Below are 20,981 nucleotides of genomic sequence, written 5' to 3' on the forward strand. Positions count from 1 at the left end.
TGACGGGGGATGCATTTGCTAAATCTAGGAGCAAGAGACCCTGAGAGCTCTAAGGCCTGGTCTACACTTGTGTGGGGGGGAATCGATCTACGTTACGCAACTTCAGCTACATGAATAACGTAGCTGAAGTTGACGTACTTAGACCTACTCATCGTGGCGTCTTCACTGCGGCGAGTCGACAGCAGACGCTCCCCTGTTGACTCCGCCTGCGCCACTCGCTCCGGTGGAGTACCGGAGTCGATGGGAGAGTGCTTGGTGGTCGATTTATCGCGTCTAGACTAGATACGGTAAATCGACCCCCACTGGATCGATCGCTACCCGTCGGTCTAGTGGGTAATGTAGACAAGCCCTATCCCTAAGGTAATGACTGGAGGTACAGAGACTGGGTGAGAAGAGGACCAGGGAAGGTAGCAGCAACTAAATGAAAGAATTGAAGGAAGTGGTACATGGCTGCTGTGTATAGGGTCCCTCAGCTGGAACCTGGAGTAGTGGGTGGACCCAGGTTCTCCCACCAGCCCCTAGCAAAGTAGCCTGAGCCCCAAGAAGGGGAGACAAGGGCCCGCAGAAAGGGCTGGTTTAAAGGGTCCAGTGATGGGGCTGAAGACCCTTGTGAGGGCAGAGATTTTGGTGAACTCTTTGCTACCCTGCAAGGGGTCCATTTTTTACTGGGTCATTTGGCCAGAGGGCTGAGCCACCAAAGACCCACCTAATGAGGTCAGCAACCTACAGGAGGTGCTAGAAGCAGGAAAAGAGATTGCAGCACCACACCCATCTAATAGGAGGAGGCACTCAAACTTCCTGTCACTAGCCCCTGATGCAAGGAGCAAGGTGAGGGGCTGGGAAGGGCATATCTGGCAGGAAGTGGGTGGCTGGAGGATGATACACTAAATTATGCTCAGTGGGTTGTCAGCTGGTGGAAATTAGAGTAAACTCTAGGCTGTTCTAACTGCACTGGGACCAGGAACTGAGCAGAGAATCAGAGAGCAGTAACTAACTTACTGAAACTTCTTCCCAACACCTGCATTACAGAAGTGAAATCTTGGCAGAGCGCAGAACTTGGCCATTGCAGAAGGCAAGGTCAAGAGAAAGGGTGGGATCCCCTAGAATGATGAAAATAAAAAGATACCCATTATTATTATTATTATTTAATTTATTATTTATTAATTTGTATTTTGGTATTGTGTAGAGGCCCCAAGTCTTTGTGCAGTCACCAGTACTCAAATATGCCAAGTGCAGATGTTAGCTTTGCTTTATTTCAAAGATCCTGAAGCAGAATTACACTACAGGTATGTCTATGCTGCACACCACTGGCGGTGGTGTGTAGAGCACGTGTAGCTACACGTCACAATGAAAAGCTGGGGGAAAGCTGCTGGGAACTTTTCCTGTTGCCTCCTGATGCCCGAGTGTTTTCCTGCTGTGGGCAAAGGCTCCAGTCGCAGGAAGCTACCAGTGCCTTTCCCCATTGCCTTTCCTTGCTGCCGGAGCCTCTCCCTGTGGCAGAGAAAGAGTCTGGCAGTGCGAAGACAGTGAGGCACTTCATGCTAAAAATAGCAGTGTAGATGGGGTGGCACTGCTTGGGCGTATAGAGAGCCACACAGGGTACATATGCATAGGTTCTGGCCTGTCTTTACTCACCTAAGCTGTGATTCTCTGTCTACACTGCTATTTATACCTCTGCTAGGGAGCATGTATGTACTCTACACACTGCTGTATGGAGAGTGTCGCATAAATGTACTCTATACGGGTGAAATCCTGGACCAGTGAAGCTAATGAAAGTTTTGCCATTGACTTCACTAGGGCCAGGATTTCATCTTACCTATTTAGGTTGAATAACTCTGGGTATTAATCTGTAGCACAGTAGAACATGTACTTGCTGTGGGGCTAAATCCTGTCCCTTGCAACACGCCCAGATATCTGGCCTTGGCTCAGAAGGTTTCCATGAAGTGTGGGGACGAAGGAATTGTCCCTTCACATCCTGGAGCAGGAGCAGAATGCACTCTGACTGCAATGACGAAATAGCTCAAACGGCTGCTGTGTCCCACAGTTCATAGGAGCAGATCCATAGTCCTGCCCCTGTTCCTTCTCAGTTCTGCTGTGCAGGGATTTTCAGAAAAGCCTGGCCGGGGGGCGCAACTGAGACTGACTTCCTGCCCCCATACAGGGTCTCCAAATCCCACTTTCCAGTGCCATGGAACTACATTCCTTCTGCTGCATTGGTACCTCCAGTGTTGCGGAGGCTGAGGCAGGACTTCCCAGTCTAAGGTGAAAAGCTATACTTTATACACCTGTAGATTAGTGATACAGGTACTTTATGTTACTCATGGAGTGCCATAAAAGTACCTGGGGTTTTACAGAACCCACACAGAGACCAGGCCCTTGCCTTTAGGAGCATGCACTCTAAGACAGTAGTTCTCAAGCAGGGGTAAGCATACCCCTGGAGGTACGCAGAGGTCTTCCAGGTGATACATCAACTCATTTAGATATTTGCCTAGTTTTACAACAGGGTAAATAAAAAAGCACTATAGTCAGTTCAAACTAAAATTCATACAGATAATGACTTGTTTATACTGCTCTATATACTATACACTGAAATGTAAGTACAATATTTATATTCCTATTGATTTATTTTATAATTATAAGGTAAAAATGATAACATAAGCAATTTTTCAGTAACAGTGTACTATGACACTTCTGTATTTTTATGTCTGATTTTCTAAGCAAGTAGCTTTTAAGTGAGGTATATAACCTGAGGGGCACGCAAGACAAATCAGACTCCTGAAAGGGGTACAGTAGAATGGAAAGGTTGAGAGCCACTGGTCTAAGACAATAACAGAGATGTGCTGGAGGGGGAATCACTAAAGTTCTGCCGTTCATGTCCACGAAAGGCTGGGTTGAGTTTCCTACCAGTGTTAGAGTTCACCTTCTCCTCTGGATATGGGTAGCTTGCACCCTTAAAAGGTTTTTAATTCCACTCCTTGTTTTGGTGTCTGCAAGTTTGACCATGCTATATTTTCATTAACTCAGTATCGTGTTCCAGGGACAGCGTATAAACATTTCTAAGAAAGTTCAGCTTAATATATGTGCAGCCTCTTTCTTTGCCTATTGTTCTGAGAAAGCATTGTTTAAATGGGAAAAGCAACAAATAGATTTCCCCAGAGTGTCTCGCTCACAGAACCACACCCTGCAACCCAGGACACAGGGTTCATCACAGGCTAATGGAGAACATTTTTCTGTCCCTTTTTAACACATTGGCTGCATATCACTCAACAAATGTGATATCAAGGAGAACAGACTTGGCACAAATGAGCACAGAGATTCGTGGCCAAATTTTCAAAAGAACTCAGCAGTTCTCACGGAGAATATTGGTAGCAGCTTGGTGTTGAGCACTTTTGAAATTTATTTCAAAAGTAATTTACTGAACGAATTCTTTGAGGCCAACTTGAAATCAAGTCTACTGTAAAAAAAAATGAAGTACTTTCAGGTGCTACATTTGCCTGAAAATTGTCTCCCTGAAAATTTTTGTGGTTTTACAGTCATATTTTCTTATTTTTGTAAATGTTCTTCTCAACCAAACACTGAAAACTGACTGATTAAACACAATGTTTTGTAAATTGTACCAAGTAAACACACTGAAAGAAATACTTCCCCCCCCACCTCTTTAGTTAGAGATGGTGATTTTTTTTCAAGTTGACAGTGCCCCTTTAAAAGAAAAATGTGTTTAAATAAACCCCATTGGTTCTTAACAGCCACCAGCTCTCAGATTTAGATACCTTCAGCGCTCTCGCTCTCTCTCAAATACATTTACAGTTAAAGATAAGAAAGACATCCATGAGGATGTTATAGGGTTTGATATTTTCGTTTAGTCGTTCTGCCATGTGGTAGTCTCTGGGCATTTGGGAAGGTTTATCATGTATATATATTTCTATTTTTACTTCCTCTCAAAAACATGTAATTATGACTGGAATGAACAGGGCCTTCTGAGCAAGGGAAACTTCAGGCAATGCCTCTCACATACCACAGCAACCAGTGCTCTGAGGTATGCTATGCCAAATGTATTTGTAACTAGCTGACTACAGAGCTGAAGGTAGAGACAAGAAAACCTAGCTGTGAAGTTTTAACAGGTGTGTGGGTTTTTTTAGTCAGGAGGGGTAGAGAAATATAGTTCACAACTTAATATACAGTGGGCACAACAAACTGTCGAACTTGTCACTCCGCTGTGACTGCAGAACTGTGATATCTTCTGTTCAAATCATAGGAAGACATTGCAGAGAATGCCTGTATCTAGAGTCATGAATGACGCATTTTTAATGGTGCCCAGCATTCCTGTTGTTTTTCCACATAACATGGTGTGATGAGAGGCTGTAGCAGTTGAAAAACTCCTATTGTCTTCCTCTTAGTTCATAACCACGATCCATAAAACAGGTGTAACTGGGTGTTCACAGTGGATTTCTGATCTTTGCATAATGAGACAATCTAAACCCTGTAAACACTGACATGTATGCTTAAATTTAGCCATGTGAATAGACCCATTCTCTTGAATAGTACTGCTAATGTGCAAGTTAAGCAACATGGGCAAGTCTTTGCAGCATCAGGGCCTTAATGCATTTGCAACTTCAGTACAATGTGGAAATAAGTACAATTATCTACCATTTCCTATTTATTTCCTGTGCTTTGGTCATTAGGTTCACTACAGCACGTGAATTTTATTCGGTTGTCAGGATGCTCAAAGTCTCAAGAGCTCTACTGAGATTACAAGAAAAACTTGTTCCTACTGCACAAACATGCCAAAAGTTAACAGGAAAAATAGCATGAAATGCATGGGAAGATAGATGTAGTTTTACTTTGGCAGATCCCATAAGATTACAAGTTGTGTTGAAAACCCCTATGCAAACAGTATTTGTGCCAAACATTTCATTCTGAAGCTCATGATACATTTGGAAGCATTTCAAAAAAGGGGGGGGAAAATCCATGAGTACAGCTATTATATGGCTTTCAGGTATAATGAAGAGCTGAATTTCATGCAGCAGATGTGATTGTACTGGTTTTATTCAGTATAGTTTGGATTGTTTACATTTTTGAAGTTGTATAATTCAAAACATTGGGCCAGAAACATTCAAAAGCCTTTTTCATGTTGGATTTTTATGAAATATTTTAACCCACGAACACTGTTGAAAGTTGAGATGCGAACCAAGAAAGGCAAGGAAATTAAAGTTAAAACTGATACTTGAGGCAAAATTCTAGCCACTAACGTGTGGTGGTGTGAACTGCTCGGTAACAAAAAGAATCTTCTACTGTACTTACACAGCATTTCTTGTATCACATGGGACACAGTCATTAGTGCAAACATGGCTCAAGTTAGTGAGAAAATGAGTGTCAATCTCAAATCTATATTGCACCAATTTGGAATTCACTGGTTAGTTACTTAACTCTAGTTAGTCTCCCAGCTAGAAGAGGGAGTGTGCTCAGTTTTAAAAAAAAAAGGGCATTTCACGTGTGTGTCAGAGGCAAAGCTCCACTAAAGCAGACTGTAATGTAGTGATTCAAGAAACTAAAATGTGGTTCCCAAGAGGATGCAAATTGTAGTTTAGTTTCCCCAGTAGACATCGCTAACTTACAGCAGTGCACACAAAGCCCACAGAGTCATCCAGTATTGAGAGGATATGTCTTGGGGGGGTGGGGGGGGGTTAATGCAGAGCTTTTTGTTGTGCATGTGGTAACTTGCAGTACGCAAGCCGCACCAATAGCATGCACATGGGACACCTGTACCATTTTCAGTTCGTATCCTGTGAACACATGGCTGTGGTTTGCTGTGAACTGAGAGAGTAGCATTTTGGGGGGTATCGCATGGTCCTTCATGTCCTGGCTGAGCAATGTGCATCACGGGACAGCTTTCACTGTGCATTGTGGGAAGCAAAGCAGAAGCCAGGAGAGTTCAGTAGTGTGGAGGATGGTCCAGTTTTTCTGGGAGACCCCATTGATCTCTTGATGCCCTTGTTAATGAGTTTATGCAAAGGCTGCTTGGACAGAATGAAGGACCATTTTAATTGTCCCCGAGTAGTTGCAGAATGGTGGGCGAGTGAGCATTTGGCCGTTTGATAGTCAGATGGTGCCACTTACAGAATGGTTTAGAAGCAGCAGAAAAAAAGGTCCTTACAATTATAACTGCTTGCTGTGTTCCACACAATATTTTTGAGACCGAGGGAGAGAGAGCCTTAATGATGGGTGCAAAGCTGAGGTGCAGAGACTTCTTCAGTTTGAGCTGCCAGCAAGACATCCCATAGAAAATGCTAACGATCAGGGGAAGATTGTCAGGGAGGTCTGTTATTCATTTTATGAGTCTCATGCTTGAACATGTGTAGCTGTACATGCAGCTGCTAATGCGTGGAAGTGGGGCAGTTGGGATAGACTCTGAGCAGTGCAGGATTGTTTATGGGGGGTGGAAGTGAGATGTTGCCTATATATTTTTGGTAAACCCATATTAATTATTTTAGCTTTTTCAAAAGGATTTTATGTATTCCGTATTTTAAATGGTTTTTTATTACAAAACAGTAACAAAGCCAAAAAAAAAGTGTTTATTGAATCCATGGATAAATTTTTATTGGAAAATACATTTACCAAAACAATCTACCAATTACCCAACAAAAAGCAAGTCCATAAATAAAAAAGAGTGCAAAACCAAACTGCCAGTGCAACAGTGCAAAAACGACTGTGTGTGTGGACTTCTGGGTTCAGTGTCATGGCTCATACTTTTCAGGTGTGTTGCAGGGCTCAAAAGTGCTAGGCTCCCATGAGCCAGTGTTCTCAGTGGGCAGATGTTGAACATGAAAGGGGAATGGCCTCTGTGACAAGTGCTGCATAGTTACAGCAGGGAGGAGTTTCTGCTGGTCCCAGTAGCCAGTATTGTCCAGGGACCGAAGGTCATGGCTGGGTCCCCGCTTATGGGACAGCAGGGTCCGCTGGTCTAGCAGAAGCATGTTTAGTAGGAGAGCATTCAGGCTTAGGATTGCATCTATGAGTTGCATCACCATGTCCCTATCTTTTTACTTGCTCTCCTTATCCACTGCCACACTATCCTTGGCCACTGCCATGATCTCCTAGGAGAGCTACCTTTCTTTCTCTCTCTGGGTCATCATGTATGGCCTCCACCTCTCAGCCAGTGCGGTCTTCCTCTGGGACTCAGCCGTGAGCTCCAAAAACATTTTGTCCAGTCTCTCCCTCTTCCTACTCCCCAGGTTGGTCAGTCTCATGGCAGTAGATAGAGGCCCTGTCTGTGATGGTCTGGCTGTTGCAGGTGCTGTGTCTGTGGGAGTATGGAAAAAACAGGCGTGTATTGTTCATATTTCAGACAGGTCATGATAGCATGTTTTTTAGTATGCATTTGTGACTTACCTCGCTAAGGCTCTTCCCAGTCTTGGGGGAATCTTGGAGATGGTAAGTGAGGAGTTACTGCATGCACTGGGATTTCTGTTTGCTGTATGTGCTATTTGCCACTGCTCCTTAGTGGGTTGGGGAGTGGGGTGGATTGGAATTACACCCCCATTTTGGTTTTGCAGTTTTGTTTGTGTGATTGAGATGCTTCTATGGAATCAGAGGGGTGGGTATCAGGATGGTAATCCTCTCTGTGTCCCCGTTAGGCTGTCCTGACTCTTGATGATGGTATCCTGGGGCAGGTGACTAGGAGAAAGAGACTAGTCTTATTCAATGAGGCAAAGGGAAGACAAGTGAGAGATGCTGTGAAATTTATTCACCAGGATGGGGGCCCCGTGGAAGTACTGCAGGAGTGGAAAGGGCTTGCACGCTGTACCAAGGGGCAGCTGGGCATATACCTAATTATAATGTGTGAACCAAACTGAGCAATTCCTAGGTCTTAAGTTCTGCTGTCTCTCATCAGTAGACATGGAGAAAGTGCAGAGAAAAATAGACAGGTTCCTGCAATGATTGTCAATGAGAAAGTGTGTTACTGGGGATTTAAGGCTTAGCAGATTTGTACATTTACTTGGCATGCAATGTTCATGTCTAGCTCATGTCAGCTATGAACACTAACCAAACTTCTTTTTCTGTAATGGCTGCGTGACCCCAAAACCCCTTGATTTCAACTGTCCGAGGGAACAGAGTGCATACGGGTTACAGAGATCCCCTAGGTTTGGTATTTACATTCTAAAGAGTGTCTTGGTAGCTCTCTACCGACTTGTCACAATCTTTGTGAAATGTATAGACAGCTAATATGTAACGAGGTGTGTGCGTGTGTATTGGAAATGATGTTCTTAAAGCCTGTAGTTAAAGGCAGGTCACCCAAAGGGAATGTGCCTTAAGACACCATTCCACCAGGCAGGGCATCAGAGACACTTACCTCTCTCGTTGACTATTTTCAAAAAGAAAAGGAGTACTTGTGACACCTTAGAGACTAACAAATTTATTTGAGCATAAGCTTTCGTGAGCTGCATCCGATGAAGTGAGCTGTAGCTCACGAAAGATTATGCTCAAATAAATTTGTTAGTCTCCAAGGTGCCACAAGTACTCCTTTTCTTTTTGCGAATACAGACTAACACAGCTGCTACTCTGAAAGTTGACTATTTTGTATCTTACAAAGGAAATATCTTTGCATAGTAAGTCAAATGCTAATAGGGTGACCAGATGGCAAGAATAAAATATGGGGGGAGGGAGCCAGTCACAGTCTCACAGCCCCCACATATGGGGGAAGGGGCGTACAGCCCAAGGCAGCTGCAGGTTAGGGATGCATGGCCTCAACAGCAGCCCCCGGCCGCAGCCCCCGCCACAAGCAGTGGGTTGGGGTAGCACAGTCCCAACTGCAGCTTCCAGCCCTAGCCCCTGCCACAAGCTGCAGGTCGGTTGGGGGCACCTGGCCCCAGCTCCGGTCCCGCTGCAAGGGGTGGGTCTCAGAGCTGGGACTGGGGCGTGGGGTAGGTGACTCGGGGGGCTGACTCTGGGAGGGAGTTTGGATGCAGGAGGGGGTGCAGGCTGGTGCTAACCTCAGGTGGCTCCCTGGAAGTGGCAACATCTCCCTCTGGGCCCTAGGCGGAGGCGCAGCCAGGCGGCTCTGCTCACTGCTTCTCCCACAGGCACTGCCCCTGCAACTGCCATTGGCTGCAGTTCCTAGCCAATGGGTGCTGCGGAGAAGGTGCTCATGGTGGGGGCAGCACGCAGAGCCCCCCCAGCCGTCCCTGCACCTAAGACCCAGAGGAAAATGTTGCCACTGCCAGGGAGCTGCGCAGAGCCAGGTAGGGAGCCTGCCAGCCCCATGCCAACCGGATGCCTGGCAATCTTACAATATCGGGACAAATGGCGTCCCAATCGTACATCGGTTAGGACGCGGGACAAAGAATTTAATATTGGGACAGTCCTGATTTTATCGGGACATCTGGTCACCCTAAATGCTAATGAAGAGATTGCAGGGACTTCAGGAAGAGGTGAACACTGGTGAGTGTGGGGGAGTTTTCAGGTGAAGATCAAAGGACTGAGCTAATATATGTAGGGGTATAGAGAGACACCCAGGCATCCTTCATCTTGGTAGACAAGTTCCACTAGGCTTGATATCCTGAAAGGAGGGGCTCGGCCATCCTGGTTGAAAAACTTGGTGAAGAGGACTTTGGGTAAGCAGTGCTCTATTAGACAAGAAGCCTCTTGTTAGTTAAGTTTAGGTTTGAGTATGCATGTTATGATATTATTTTATATGTAAACCTTTTGTTTCCAATATTTCTTGCTATTATTTTAATTTCTGTTCTTAACTAACCTTAGTATAGGTGGTGTGCGTTAAGTAGAGTTGAGGACTAAGGAATAACTAGAAAGTAGGGTTGCCAGGCATTCAGGTTTTGACGAGAATGCCCGGTTGAATAAGGACCCTGGCGGCTCCGGTCAGCACTGCTGACTGGGCCGCTAAAAGTCTGGTCGGTGGCGCAGCAGGGCTAAGGCAGCCCTGGCTCTGCAGGGCTCCTGGAGGTAGCCAGCATATCCAGCTCCTAGGCACAGAGGCAGCCACGGGGACTCAGCATGATGCCCCCACCCCAAATGCCGGCTCCACAGCTCCCACTAGCTGAGAACCACAGTCAATGGGAGCTCGGCAGTGGTGCCTGCCGGATATGCCAGCCACTTCTGTGAGCCGCCTGAGGTAAGTGCCCGTCCGGAGCCTGCACCCCAATCCATAGCCCCCTCCTGCACCCAAACTCCCTCCTGGAGCCCGCATCCCACACCTTCTCCTGCACCCTAACCCCTTGCCCCAGCCCTAAGTCCCCTTCCACATCCAGACTCCCTCCCATAGCCCAAACCCCATACCCCTCACACATCCCAACCCCTTGCCCCAGCCCTGAGTCCCCTCCTGAACTCAAACTCCCTCCCAGAGCCCTCACCCCGACCCCGTGCCCCAGCCCTGAGCCCACTCCTGCACCCAAACTTCCTCCTGGAGCCTGCACCCCACACCACAACCCTCTGCCCCAGCCCTGAGCCCTGTCCTGCACCCCAAACCTTGCATCTATAGTCCCACCCCAGAGCCCATACCCCCACCCGGAGGTTTCACCCCCTCCTACACTCCTGCCCCAGCCTGGAGCCCCCTCCCTCACCCTGAATGCCTCATTTATGGCCCCACCTGGAGCCCTCACCCCCTCCCACACCCCAACTCCCTGCCCCAGCGCAATGAAAGTGAGTGAGGGTGGGGTAGAGCGAGCAACGGAAGGAGGAGGGTTGGAGTGAGCAGGAGGTGGGGCATGGAGAAGGGGTGGGATCTCGGGGAAGGGCCGGGGCTGGGGTGCAGCAAGGGTGTTTGGTTTTGTGCAGTTAGAGAGTTGGCAACCCTACTAGAAAGTCGTGGGGTATTGTTCCTTTGGAGACAGTAGGTCTGGTAATTCTGTGTGTGTCTAATGGACCAGGTGCTGCACATCTCAGGGGGATGCTTGGAGGACTCGGGGGTTGGAATGTGCCAATGACTGACCTTCATGAGGAAGAGTGGAGCCTGTATAGGTTGAAAGAGAGGTCCTTGCGCTGCCTGTGGCTTGGGTTGTCAGGCAGCACAAATTAATTCCATTTGCAGCAACCCTAGTCCACTGGGCAAGAAGACTACAGAGTCCAAGCATCGCCCTCTGTAAGAAGGAATTGCAGGAGTGAGAGGGCAGGAGGGGCTCTGCCCAGTCTGAAATGCTGACAAACCACAGGAGGGGAGGCTCAAATGAGGAAGGGTGCCTCTCACGACTTGTGTTGGTTTTGTAAATCTGTTTACTGCTGCCTTGTGCCAGGCCGCATTACCATGAGCTTGCCCTGAACCCCAAGCCCTTCCTGAAAGGGCTGACGGGGAAGCTGGTGATGGTGAAGCTGAAGTTGGGGATGGAGTACAAGGGCTACCTGGTGTCCGTCGACGGCTACATGAAGATGCAGCTTGCAACCACAGAAGAATACGTAGATGGTGCATTGTCAGGACACCTTGGTGAAGTTTTGATAAGATGTAACAATGTCTTGAACATCGGAGGAGTAGAAGAAGAAGATGGAGAAATGAGAGAATAAGTTTGTATATTTCTGGAAAATAAAGATCAGTTTTTCACAAAAAAGAAAAAAGGTAACTCTCCAGTGCGCTAATAAAATCAAAGCAGTTAAGAAATTCCTTTGTTAAGCCTGCTATTCTTGCTTTCTTGCCATGTTGTCCCTGAAGAGGTTGAACTAGGACCTCCGAGTGCCCACAACCTAGATGGAACTCCAAGGGAGCATGTGTAAGCGACAGGGGCCCAGGAGAGCTCAGACACTGGTTTCATGGGGTAGAGTGCAGCATGGCCGCTAGGTCTGCTTTCTTCTGATCAACAGCTGACCGTGCACGCTGCTGACTCTGCACACAGCTCTTCTACCTGTCTCTTGGTGAGCTCAGCATCTGCTTCTTTGCTCCTCCTGCTTTTGCTGCTGCTTACTCATCTTTATGCTTTTCTTTGTTCTATTTCCTTTATCCAAAATAAACAGAAAACAACAAACCTTTTCTGACAGTTTCCAGCCTTTTCCCTCCAGATCACTTCAAAATCTAGTTTACCAGTGTGTGCTTTAAGTGGGAACTTGAGTCAACCAGCAAGCATGTGTAAATCGTGTTGACTATGCTACTGTGATGCTCTCCTCAGTGAATCCAGAGCCCTAAGCCACTGTATGCATCCGATGAAGTGAGCTGTAGCTCACAAAAGCTTATGCTCAAATAAATTGGTTAGTCTCTACGGTGCCACAAGTACTCCTTTTCTTTTTGGGAATACAGACTAACACGGCTGTTACTCTGAAACCTAAGCCACTGTGTTACCCTTCTGCCTCAGTAAGTGGGAGCTTTGCTGCTGCTAGACTGTGTCAGCTCCTTGAAACTCCAATCTGTTTGCCTTGGAACAAACTCCTTGAGACTCTGCCGATCTTCACTTTGCCTTGCAGGTAACAACCAGTGAACCCCAGTTCCCGAGTTCCCCACAGACATCTCTCAGCAGTGTCCCTGCCTCTAAAGAAAAGACCACACACCAGTCAATTAGTTTCACTGAGGACTCAAATTTAATATTAATATAACAGCACTGAGATGGTTTTCTAATAAAACAAAAATAAGTTCGTTGATGTAGAACTGAGGTTTAAGTGATACCAGGCAAGACTATAAGAGATAGATAAGTATTCAAAAAAACAAAAATAACACACTTTCTAGTGCCTAAAACTTAATTCTAGCAAGCTATATCTTTTCCTAAAAGTTTCTCACTAATAGCAAGCTATCAGCAGTTCCTGCCCTTGATTTTTTTCAGTCAACGGTCACATTTTACAGTCCAGACTATATCCCATAATAAAGTGCAGGAAACTTTGTCCACCCCAGTTTTTAGCTAGTTTGTGCCTTTTCCTCATTATTCAGAGCCTCACCCAGGTTACAAATTAGCCGATGCCCAACAGTAAGTCTCTTAGTTAACAGTTTTCACAGATCCCATGAAAGAGTTGATGTTTACATCTTTTGGAACACAAATCTGCATCATTAACAAGCCAGGAAGACTCAAACCCCATTTGGATTATTTCTATAATTACGTGGAGAGTCACAGGATATGCTCGTCTCTTGATGAATTTAGTCTTTTCTATATCAAAGAGACTTGTTCAGTAGTAAAGATCAAAGACACGTTGTCTGTTACTCTGCAAGCTAAGTTGAACAATTAAAGAGAGTCTGGTTTGATATTTGTGTGAAACCATACTACTGCATGTTAATTTCTTTTTCTTCTTCTTCTATTTCCTATTGGTTTTTTTTAGTTCCAGAAGTGTAGGAGAGCTGACACAAGAAACCACTATTACTTTGAAGCTTTTGCACTCTTATGTGAAATCTGACTTTTTAGAGGTTGACTATACATTCTAAATGCATATTTATAGATATTTTTAAAATAGATTGTTGACTCCGATGGACTATCACAATTCAAAAACCTGGAGCAGGTTCTCAACTACACGGGGAGTTGGATTTAGCTGAAAAAAGAGGATCCCCAAGGAGTTGTTTGGCTCCCCAATCCTGGGTCTAATTTTGTACTGTGTTTGGATCCTAGAGTAGCTTCGAGCAGCTCCAGGGCCACTCTAAACTTAACTAGCTGCCAGTGATCTCTAAGGGCTGTTCTAGTTGCCAGGGTTCATCAGAATATAGGGACTTTTGCCTTTCAGAGTCACATGTCTGTCCATGCTGGTCATTGTTAATGATACCACTGAATTTCTAACAATTGCTGCCAAAAAAGGAAACTCGAACCAGCCTTGTGCCGATGAGTTCAGTGGGAACAGGTGTAAGTCCATAAAACAAAACAATTTAGCAAAAGAGTGACATAAAACATCTCTCAGTGATGCCACTAGCTTAATATAATTTATAGATCTAACAAATCAGCTAAGGGCTTGTCTTCACTACCGCGCTATGTAGCGCCACTGCAATTTTAGCACGTCTGGTGAAGATGCATTATGTCGACGGGAGAGTACTGTTCTGTCGACGTAATTACTCCACCTCAACTAGAGGCAGAAGCTATGTTGGTGGGAGAGTGTCTTTAAGTCAGTATAACTTATGTCGTTCACGGGGGTGGTATTTTCACACACCTGTGCGACATAACTTACATTGACTTAGACCTTGTCTACATTATTGCTTAAGTGCAATATCTTTCCCCCCAACATATTTCTTAAGAGGGCGTGTGTTCCTCCTCACATTTAAGGGACAAAAATATTCATGATGTCTGTGAATTTTTATAAAATTTGTTATGCTTTCAGAGAGGAAGGCTGGCCCAGTGGTTAAGATGCTACCCTGTGATTTAGGAATGCTGGGTTCAATTCCCTGCTCTGCCACAAACTTCTTATGTGACCTTGGTCAATTCACTTAGTCTCTCTGTGCCTCAGTTCCCCATCTGTAAAAACAGGGATGATAACATTTCCCTACCTCACAGGGGTGTTGAGGATAAATACATTAAAGATAGTGAGGCTACTATGGTGAAGGGGAGGAGCATATAAGTACCTAAGATGGGGTGGGATTTTAAAAGATCCTAAGTCCATGTTTACGTTACAGCAGCATGGCTATGAGTTGCTGTAGTATAGACACTTCATACATTGACAGAAAAGGCTTTTCCATCCCTGTAGTTAATCCATCTCTCCAAGAATTCTTCCTTTGACCCAGCTGGTTGTGGTTAGGTTGAGCTAACTACATCACATAGGGCATGACATTTTTCACAGCTTTGAGTGAAATAGCTAGGTCGATCTAATTTGTAGGTATAGGCTAGATCTTAGTGACTTAGGAGAACAAAGTTCACTGAAAGTCAGTGACACATCTGCTCCTATATCACTCAGGTGCTTTTGAAAATCCATCTGTTTAAATCTCACTCTGATGGCAAAGAGAGCCCGTTTTCTTAGTGCCTGTCCCTATGGTGGTGCAGATACAGGGAGCAAAGGATGAATTATTAAATAGGGTTCATTTTTTTAGATCAGTTATTAGCGTCCTCAGAGTGGCCATACTTTGTAATGCTCTGTTCTGTGCTCCGGGCCTGAATCCTGTCCTTCAGTGCTCATTTAGTTCCCTTACATTTTTCATTTGTTCTATCGGTTGGTGCGTGTGTCTCTGTGTGTGTGTGTGTGTGGGGGGGGGGGTTATTTTTGGCATGCGGTTTACCGTGCATGCTGCATAGAAGGCTAGTTCCTGGGAAACAGAATGTTACTTTCTACACTCTGACTTTAAGAATGTTATATTGCATCCTCTTTGCTTTTGCAGCCAAAGCAGGAACCCTGAAATTATTATTCTCAAGACACTCCCTCTCTCCGAAGGTCAGTCAGACAATAAACAAGGGAACTAAGTTTATCTGTGCAAATGTATACTTTCTTGTAAACAGGAAGGAAAAGTGAGACAGCATGTTAGTAGCTTGACTATTGTTGTCTGCAGGTGCATGAGGCCTAACTACTAAAGAACCGCAGACAGACAGCTGTAGGAAGATGATTAAATACTTCATTAAGGGCTTGTCTAACTACCCGCTGGATTGGCAGGCAGCGATCGATCCAGCGGGGGTCGATTTATCACATCTAGTATAGACGCGATAAATTGACTGCTGAACGCTCTCCCGTCAATGCTGGTACTCCACCAAAACGAGAAGCACAAGCGAAGTCGATAGGAGAGCGTCAGCTGTCGACTTACCGCAGTGAAGACACCGCGGTAAGTAGATTTAAATATGTCAACTTCAGCTACGCTATTCACGTATCTTAGATTGACCCTGTGCGGTAGTGTAGGCAAGCCCTTAGTCTATTGATGTGCCTCAGTATTGTGCCTGAAGGCTTCAGCCGAACTTTCATTCATAGTTTACGTTGATCAGAGTTTTGTTTCAGCAAATGTTAGGCAATGTTCAGAAATAAAAAAAAAGAATCAGAACTAAATTATTTACTAATAAAAATGTAATAAACTAGTTCTGAATATTTTTCAGCCATTTGTAACAGACATATAAACACTACCAGTATTCGCTGATGTTTGTGGTAAAAGAACTCTGCAAGTATGACTGATATTTTCCCCTATACTCGTCTAGCTTTTCTTCTTATTTACTTTTTAGCCAGGTCTCTAGTTAGTGCTTCTCATAAGCATGGTTGGTGAGAGAAATAAAACCTACTTGAGTTACTCCCATTTTGTATCATGTATCTTCATGCATCTACATCTTGGCTTAGATGATTTCTCAAAGAACAAGTGCTGAAGTGAGCTAAGTGTTACACAGACACAAGTTTTAAGGATTAATAGACTTAAAGGGCACCAGTCAATACAGCAACAACAACAAAGACCAATTTTCTCTCAGTCAGCAGCCTAATGAGTTTTATCACCATTGAAGCATTATCAGCACTCTTTCTCTGAACAAAACACCTATGGGCATTGTGGTTTATTTGTCTGCTTAATTTAATTACTCTCTTTTGATCACTCCTAAGTGAAAGAAGAAGCTGGAGATTGCATTCTTGACTCACTTTGTCTTGGATGTGAGCAAAGAATACGATAAGTACTATAACTCAACATTCCGCTTAGCGTATCCTCAACATACTGTGAGCAATCTCTCCCAGCTGAGCGCCTTCATATCCCAGAACAGTAGCTCTGCTGCTTCAGGGAACTTTTATTAGTTGTTAGCTATCACAAAAGCATTCTCTTGCCACTAAGGGTGAGACTATAACAAACTTCTTCTCCCTCAAGTGCTTTACCCTGAGCACATAACCATAAAGAGCTGCTCCACGGTAACTGCATCAGATGTAATACAGACTCAGTATTTGAATGCACTGGGCCAAATAGAAGGATTTTATCCCTGTGCGAACTTCAACCAGGAACCTTTAGATTCAAAAGCATTGGTTCCTGAAGGATGAACATTTAGGGTATGTCCACACTGCAGTTAGACACCCGCAGCTGGCCTGTGTCTGCTGACTCAGGCTCGCAGGGCTCGGGCTGTGGGGCTGTAAAATTGTGATGTAGACATCTGGGCTTGGGTTGGAGTCTGAGCTCTGGGAACCTTTGAAGGCAGAAGATCCCAGAACTCAGGATCCAGCCCAAATGTCTACATTGCAATTTCACAGTCCTGAAGCCCAAGCACTCTAACCCCGAGTCAGCTGACACAGGTCGATCACAGGTGTCTGATTGCAGTGTGGACATACCCTATGTGAATAGCCCCATGGTATGATGATTTCTTCTTAGGAGATCTGAACTAGTCTGTTTTAGACACATGCTTTAACTTTTCCTCGTGTGTGTGTTTATTACTTTTTGAGACTGTGTGGTCTAGTCCTTAAAGCAAACAACTGGATAAGACAGCTCACGAAAGAGCTACGTTTTCCATCATGAAGATTGTAACTGATGCTACAGTGAGAAACTATACAAGCTGTGTCATTTAACCTGGCTCTGCAGCTGTTTTTCACGCAGACTGGGGATTTCTGGTATACATACCACAAAATTGTACCAGTTTAATTAAATTGGGGCAATTTTGTGTGTAGACAAGTCCCTTCAAACATCACCCTTTGCTTGAAACTCTGAGTGTGTATCCTTCCTATTCCTACTACATCTGTCTCTCTTCTAGGACTTCCCATACTTCTCTGCTCCCCCTAAAACCATCTTGTCTCAGACTCTGAAAATTCCCCCATCCATCCCCAACCCCTGCTCAGCCAGCTACTTCTTGAATCCGTGGTACTTTCCTGTTTTCACTGACATCTCCTCTCTTACAAGAGATTCTCTTATCCATCCTCCATCCCTGTCACCTTCTCTTGTGTCCTCCCAGAGACTCCCAGTGCTCCCCTAAATCCCTCCCACAATTCCCATACAAGCCATTCCTTTCTAGCTCCTTCCCATTCCCCTAACTAACAAAATAAGGCTCTTTCCATATGGAGAGACTCTGGAAGGTTTTCTACTGTGATTCCCCCCCCTCCCCCAGGAGGAATTTGTGAGCCTCATTTTAACTTGAACTCAAGTAAACCTCAGAGTAGTAGGCAGTATTTGGTGTGCTTAAAAATACAGCTTTTATTCTACTTCCAGTTCACAACATTGTATTTCTATAGCACATGGTTGGTGTTTCTATTTTAGTTTATTTTGAAGGTAGAATATATTTTAGAAAATGTGGAAGAACATCAACCCATAAAATAGTTCTTAAGTGAGTCACAATGCATAAATAGCTCTGCTGAGAACAAAACAAAAGGTCTATACAGAGGTTAACCTCTCCTATCCCTCTCTTCAGTTAGTGAAGGATTTGGCCGTTCTGTGGGCACGTTTTTTTTTTTTTTGGAAGTAAAAAATACTATTAACAGACCCCCAATTCAACAAACCATTTCTATTCAGCAACACAATGAGGCACGTGCTTAAATCCTATTGACTTTAATGGGATTTAAGTAGAACTTTAAGTATTTTGCTGAGCAGGTGTGGACATAAGCATGTGTTTAAATGCTTTATTGAATTGGGGCCACAGTGTATCGATGTCAGCACTTACATAAGTCTTTGTGGGTTTGGGGCCCTGGATTGCAAATCTCAGTTTTGATCCTCCTTGAAAATTAATTTGTAAACAAAATAATTTAAAGTTTCCCCTTGTTAAAATGTATTTTGTTGTTTAGTTGCATTCCAGATAAGAAAATCTCTTTATCCGTATTATAGATATGTTTCCATCTCAAAATATATTATTTTACTATAAAAGCACATAAGGATTTTAAATATTTAACTTCAGTCTAGTTCTTTACTTTTGTTGCAGTTTTAACTAAAAAAAAAAATAATAAAGCGTCTTTAGCTAGTTTTTGCCCCCCAATATGTAACATAAGTTCTTTGCATTAAAAAACATAGCAAAGTATATTTTAAAGGAAAAAAAGTCAGTATTTATTCAGGGAACAAGGATTTTCCTGGGATTTCAACATCTGAATCCCATTCTTTATCTACGAGAAATGAGCTGGAACATTAAAAAAGATGGCATTCACATTGTAAAAAAAAAAGTATGATTTATCTTTAATGACATTTATACGGAAATAATACTAACACACAGCTGAGAATTCAAATGATACATTAATAATTTTGTGTACCGATTGAGTTTTTACAGAAATATTAGGAAACCATTAATTTTTATCTAAGTCCAGATTACCTTTTCATTTGTCACTCACCCAATATCCAATCTTTGTCATGTAATGCTGTATAAATGATTATAACAGTTCTAGTTACAGTAAAAGTGTTGGAGAAACAAGTGATTCTCAAATGGTCTAGAAGAACACACTTTCAGTAAGTTTAAAGGAGAAGAAGTTACAATAAGTGAAAATAAAAATGTCAAAGCTATAACTTTTGCCATAACAGATGCTGCAATACCACAGTCTGAATGTTTGTAGATACAATAGTTTCCAATAGGTTCTACTTTGTGGTGACCCAGCACATGGTGTTCCATATGTGTTCCAGTTTGAGGTCTAGTGCCATCATTATTGACAGAGATATCCTTAATTTTATTATCATTCTCAACTGATGTTTTTCTGTCAATCTGAGAGAATATAATATGTTGCTATCCATTTAATATAGAGTCTAATTTTGTTTGAAATGTGTCCCATTTCTTTTGAAGGGTTTTCCTAGTGCAGCAATCATCTGCAGTGTCTGGTTAGATGTGGAATATGGCAAAATGCTACCCCCAGGTTCTCTTCTGCAAATGAGGAGGGGCACTGCGGGCAAGGCCTTCTCCCTTTTCCCACATTAGCATGATAGTCATGATAAGATGAGTGGTGTGAAATACTGTATGTCTGAAACATCCTCCCTCTTTTCCCTGCCTTCTCCCTGTTGGTAGCTTGGTGGTGAAAAGAGGAAAAGAAAAAGACAGCTTCCGTTAAGGCTTTGGAAAATGACAAAATCAAAACCAACCAACCAAACAAAATTTAAAATGGCAGTAAAGATGAATCACCTTTTAAAGCCTGTAAGGGAGTGTGTAGTCAAGCATAGCTAGACTAATTTCAGTGATGTTCCTGTGGCCTGGGACACTCTCTTAGCTTCATTAATAAATACAACCAGCTTCTTTTATGTCCCCCATTATAAACAGAAATTCATCCTCCCCCCATTGCGGTCTAGCTGTAAGTGGAACAGATTATACCACATTACTCATGGTGAATAGCACCTTGCTCCTGCAAACATGCTCGTGTTTAATTTCACTACCATGAGTAGTCTTGTTGCAATCAATGGGGCTACTCATGGTCGCACAGTTAAGAATGCATGAAAGTGTTTGCAGGATTGGAGCCCTGGTCGGAATAGTCACTTTTGAAAACTATCATTGTTTCAGGCCCCAGGCAGATTGGGGTTGAAAGCAAAATATCTGATATTAGCTGTAGTATTTCAAAGAAGAAAGGAAGGCTGTGAAAACAGAAAAAGAATCTGAGGATATGTCTACACTGGACTTAAACACCCACAGCTGGCCTGTGCCAGCTGACTTGGGCTCGTGGGGCTTGGGCTTCGGGGCTGTTTAATTGCAATGTTGGTGTTCTGGCTTGGACTGCAGCCCAAGCTCCCACCTCACAAGGTCCGAGAGCACAGCTCAAGTGCAAGTCCAGATGTCCACGCTGCAATTAAACAGCCCCACAGCCCGAGTCCCAGGAGCCCACGTCGGCTGGCATGGGCCAGCCACTGTTTTTTTAATTGCAGGGTAGACATACCCTTAAAGAACAAAACAGTAAAACTGTGTTGGGGAGCTAGGTGTCAGAGCAGTTAATGCCTTAAGATTCCACCTCTGGATGAAATCTTGGCTCCATTTAACTCAATGGGAGTTTTGCCATTAACTTCAATGGGGTCACGATTTCACCCCAGGACTGGGTTCATATTTGGCTTGATGACTGAAAATGATTTGGTAATCTCAGTTCAGTCTCTGTGGAACACTTTTCTATATCAGAAAGCCAGCATACAATTAAACCCAATTTCTGTGCATTTCCCCCCGTGCAATGAGAGAGGATATAAATAAAAGAAATATGTTATTAGGGACATGCTGGCACAAACTACGGTATTTGAGAGCTGCAAATGGAAGCAAAATATCTAATTATTTGCAAGTAGT

At 44.0% G+C, this 20,981-nt stretch overlaps 1 protein-coding gene across 1 annotated transcript; it reads left to right on the top strand.

The window, feature by feature from the left end:
- Positions 1 to 11,223: 11,223 nt before the first annotated feature.
- Positions 11,224 to 11,566, top strand: LOC102939940 (small nuclear ribonucleoprotein F; the record flags this gene model as incomplete). Its single annotated transcript, XM_007059884.4, has 1 exon — positions 11,224 to 11,566. A coding segment is annotated over one exon (285 nt), but the record flags the coding sequence as incomplete, so codon positions are not given.
- Positions 11,567 to 20,981: the final 9,415 nt, after the last annotated feature.

This window comes from Chelonia mydas, chromosome 3 (genome assembly GCF_015237465.2).
Source record: "Chelonia mydas isolate rCheMyd1 chromosome 3, rCheMyd1.pri.v2, whole genome shotgun sequence".
Lineage (NCBI taxonomy): Eukaryota > Metazoa > Chordata > Testudines > Cheloniidae > Chelonia > Chelonia mydas.